The sequence below is a fragment of the Dichotomopilus funicola genome, assembly GCF_033296635.1.
Source record: "Dichotomopilus funicola strain CBS 141.50 unplaced genomic scaffold C8A04scaffold_173, whole genome shotgun sequence".
NCBI classification, from domain to species: domain Eukaryota; kingdom Fungi; phylum Ascomycota; class Sordariomycetes; order Sordariales; family Chaetomiaceae; genus Dichotomopilus; species Dichotomopilus funicola.
In genome coordinates this window covers 1-4,675 of record NW_026944194.1, presented here as the reverse complement: position 1 = coordinate 4,675, position 4,675 = coordinate 1, and the positions used below count along the sequence as shown (strand labels likewise).

The following is a 4,675-nucleotide window of genomic DNA, read 5'->3' as shown; positions in this document are numbered from 1 at the left end:
GTGGTGGTAAGAGGAGCGTTTTGAGGTTGGTGGGTGTTTTGACGATGGTGGGAATGTGGTTAGCAGGAGCAAGGCATGGTTTAGCAGCAGTCAACTCTGCTGGATGGCACACCTGTTTGCTAAGGCAACTAATCAAGTCGTTACTCACACAGACACACCCACCCCCCCCCACACACATACCCAAATGTACGTGCCACAAGATCATGTCACCTGCGGTGCTTCCAGAACATATACTTAAAGCTAAATAATAACTTGGTCCTCTATCGACAGACCGCAACCTCAATCAATATCAGGCTGCCCAACAAGGGCCGGCCCGAATCACAGACTCCCAGCAGCAAATGACTGACTGCTACTCACGTTCTGAATAAAAAACCAATCCAAGTAAACCGAATTGTATCGCCCAACGCCATGCACGATGCAGTCTCTCCCTCTCTTCCTTTCTCAACGGCCCCCTGCGCCCAGATCTCTCCTTCCCTCCTTTTACCTAAATACTATTGTTACACTCCCTCACTCCCTCGAGGACAAGCGCCCTTGCACCTCCCGCCTTCACACCGCAGGAATCTATTTCTTGCCCTTCTTCTTAGACGCAGGCGAAGACGACGCCGACGAGGTATTCTTCTCCACCAACACCGGCTCCGAGTCCTCGCTACCGTTCACGCTCGCTGCCGGTGTAGCCGCCGCAACAGACGAGCCGGAAGTCTTACTCTGGCCCTTCTCCGACGCCTTATCGTCTTCCGTCGAAACGGCCGAGCCCGCTACTGATCCTGGCCCCCCAATTGAGGGTGTTGCCGACGCTGCTCCTGCTGCTGCTGCTGTATCTGCAGCTGCCGCCGCGGCGGCCTCAGCGTCAAGCTCCTTCATGAACGCGCTCTTGACGTTGGTTCGGCGCTTTTCCCACCACTCCTTGTCGCGCGCGGTCTGGGCTTCGATCTCTTCTACGCGCTCGCGCATGGCTCGGTTGGCGGCGATCTCGTTGGCGGATTGGAAGATGATTTGACCCCAGCCAGGGACGAGGGCGTTGGCCTATGATGATGTGCTTGTTAGCTTGTTTCGTCTTCGTCTGTAGGATCAGGTGTCTAGTAGTTATAGTTGGAGAGAGAGAGAAAACACACCTCCATGACAACATCGCGCAGCTCCTCCTCCATCTCCTTCTCGGCGCGTTGGAAGCGCTGCCACAAGTCGTCGCCCACGCTCCCGCGCTGCAGCAGTGAGCTGCAGGCCTGCTTGGCGGTGCGGATCTGGATGATGCGGCGGATGTCTTCGACGGCGCGCTGGATCAGCGCCGCCCGGATTATGCTGTCGGGGATCTTCTGCTGCGTCTTCTTCTCGGCCGCCGAGCTGTTCTCATCCGGCTGCATGTGCAGCAGCGACAGGTAGATGTTGCGCTGCAGGTGCGGGCCGAACCACGGCGCGAGGTTGGCGCTCTCGACTGCAGGTGCAGGGACGCATGAGTTAGTTATTCCCTCTGGAAATACATGGACGTGTAAGAGTAAATATGGCATGTGATTGGGAACATACTGGCTTTCCTCTTGCGGTACACTGTCGAGAACGTGACGAATGTGCCGACCAGCACCACCAGATACGCCAGGGGCAGCAGCAGCCCCTGCCAATTGATGTCGAACATGACGGTTCGTCTTGTTCGTCTGTCTGTGCAAATGTGTTGTCGCGGATCTAGCGAGTCGAGGGTCTGAATTCGAAGAAGAAGAAAGGAACGGCGAGGTCGCGCGCGCCGCGTTAGGTTGGGAAGCACAAAGACACAAAGACAAAAAAGATCGAAATATGTTGTCTGTGTAGTGTAATCTGTTTAGTTAGGTGGCCCTGCGCAGCCGCAACTTGGCGTGTGCCGAAAGAACAGCTTGACAACTTTTGGGTATTTCTTGGCATTGGCATTTGAACGACTGGGGTATGAGTCTTGGCATTCCGACGCAGGGGCCACATTGCTCTCAGGCCTCAGCTGACCTAATCATGTCCATGCTTTGGGCTCCCACTAGGCGCACGGGTCCGTGCGCTTACGTAAACCTGAAATAGTTTATATAATCTACAAAATGCATCAAACGCGGCATCGACCTTGTGCCCCTGAACCCCTGAATGCCACTACTACAGCCAATATATCGCCTACACCAGAGTCATGGCTACCTTCCCAGACAACTGCCTCCCTCCCGAAGGCTTTTTCGAGTCTCGACAGGCTTTATTCGAATCAATCAACGTGTACGTAAAGCCTCGAGGCTACGCTTTTACAACCTATAGGTCAACCAAGGAGAAGACTGGCCTTTCAACTGTCATATATGCTTGCGATCGAAGTCGTCGACCACCTTCGTCCCTAGAGTGAGACCGCCGGAGAAAAACGACTACCTGTATGACGAATTGCCCCTTTTCAGTCCTTGCTAAAGAGTCTAGCGAAGGCTGGACTTTAAAGCATCGTCCAGATTGTCGCTTCGTAACCTATAACTATAAGCTGAGTTTACACCTATCTATATATCCTGTTTACTGACAGCTCTCTGGTAGTATATTATAGCTACCGGTACTCTTAGACGCTGGCCTTATACTAAAGGAGATCTAAACAGTTATACGGTAAAGCGGTTCTTTAGTAATACGTTAAAATATCTATAACTATATTGCCGAAGTCCGCCGGGACTCTTGTCAAGGCTAAAGTCCAATCTATATACTTATAAATCAGCTCGAGGAAGAAGGTTTCTAGAGCTGTATATAATATAGGCCAGATAGATATATAACGGTAGTTCTCTTTATATATCCTGACTCTCTTATCTACCTTCAAGTATACCTTAAAGTCCTCCTTCTTAACTATATATATAAGATAAATAAATATAGTATACTGCTCCTTAATATAATCGGTGTTGATATAATTAGGTACTCCTTCTATATTACCTTTACATTTTTAAGCAGGGAGACTAAAGAAGACTATATATAGGCCTTTGAGCGGTTAAAGACCCTATATAAGTAGTATAGCGGAGTCTTCCTATTAGTTATTTTAACAGACCGGTACTAGGCAGTCATTAATATAGCTTTAACTCTCTTTTTATCGGTAATATCTCTCTGTACCTGGTATATAAATAAGGTGGTCCTTATACAGTGCCAACCAGCATTTCTAGAAGCTGAGGAGTAGAAGGAGTTCTATACTTTTTGGTTCTTTCTTCTTGACTTAGCAACTAAAGAGATCTACGAGGAGCGTCTGAAGTAGTTTAAGAAGAAGTATACCTCGAGAAACCTTTAGTAGGTTGGTTATATTAAGGAGATATAGCTTCTACTATATAAGGAGAAGCTTATCTCTATATAGGTCGATTAACAGGCTTATTTTGGGAATATAGCTACCTCCTACGTTGAAGGGATTTATACGCTCCTTAAGTTATACCTCTGGAGGTCGACCTTCGACCTCTTTGAAGTATAGAAGGTAATTCGGCTTATATTGATCAACCAGCTCTCTGGATTACAGTCTAATCAAGCTAAGTAATAGATCTATATCCCCTTTGAGTTCGATAAAGCTCTATATAGGGCTATATAGGGCTAGGTCTTATATGAAGTACTACAGAAGGTTAAGGAGTAAAGGCAGCTATAGTAGAAAGACCCCCCTTTATCGCCTATTTGTATAGGCACCTTTATATAGGTCTATAGGCTCCTATATATATATATACTAACTAGGTACTAAGGTAAGCCTCTTCTTCTTAAAGACTTCTATTTATACTAGCGCCTAATATGTGATAGTGCTCTACTTCAGCTTCTAGAGCCCCGTCGTATAGAGCTAAAAGCTATAATAAGTAGGCTCCTAGTATCAAATATAAAGCGGGAGCTAAGTAAATTCAAGGTCGTTGAGCCTATATATAACGAATTATATTAACTATACTCTATAAGGGTTTACTAAAGGTAGGGTAACTAGGGTTATAATTCAGTAAAGCTAAAAGGTTTATAATAAGATAATGATCTAGTCTTAATATTCGTAGTAACCGATAGCGAATAAGTTATATTACTTATTGGAGAACTCCCAAAGTCCTTCAGAACAAGTGACTATATATCTATCTAGATAAAGAACGTTCCTAAGTATCTTATACCTGGATCTTATAGATCTTAAAGAAATCCTGTTAAGCCTATTAGCTCTTAGTCCCTCTTTATCGATCCTGGTATTAGCTCTTATAGATCTTAAGAGATCCTGTTAAGCCTCTCCTGATTGGCTGTATAAGTGATTGGCTGGTAGTATATCCTATGCCCTACCTTTATATACTACGGGCTGTCTTCTATAGCCTAGTCTATAATATAATGCCCCTTCTCGAGCTCTTTTATCCTGAAAGAGCCTAAGGCTTGATTTAAATACTACTAACAGCCTATTCTCGTAAGTATAGGTCCTTCCCTTCTTCCTACTGCCCTAATGCTGATAAAATGTCGAGTCACGTAAAGAAAACAAAACTAAGAGTTCCTTACCCTAAAACCGTATAATGTAACGTACTCCTAGAGACCTTTACCCGTTTACCTATTACGATGAAGAACGTTTATTTATACTATAAGAAATGTAGTTATAGTGAGTATAAGGTCTCCTCCGACGGTTCTAGTCGTTGTTCTTTTTTATATCTAGAATAACCAGCCTAACTATAATACCTAGGGCTTATCTCCTGTGACGAATCGTCTCAACCACACTCTGCAAGGGTTCACTGAAGGTAAGGTAACT

The 4,675-nt window shown here is 45.7% G+C and overlaps 1 protein-coding gene across 1 annotated transcript; it reads right to left on the bottom strand.

Moving 5' to 3' along the window:
• Positions 1-561: 561 nt before the first annotated feature.
• C8A04DRAFT_41018 (Pre protein translocase subunit Sec66-domain-containing protein) lies at positions 562-1,624 on the bottom strand (the record flags this gene model as incomplete). Its single annotated transcript, XM_062785144.1, has 4 exons — positions 562-642; positions 745-1,023; positions 1,113-1,429; positions 1,519-1,624. The coding sequence occupies 4 exons, from the start codon at positions 1,622-1,624 to the stop codon at positions 562-564; spliced, it is 783 nt and encodes a 260-aa protein (XP_062632424.1).
• Between the last annotated feature and the right edge of the window lie 3,051 nt (positions 1,625-4,675).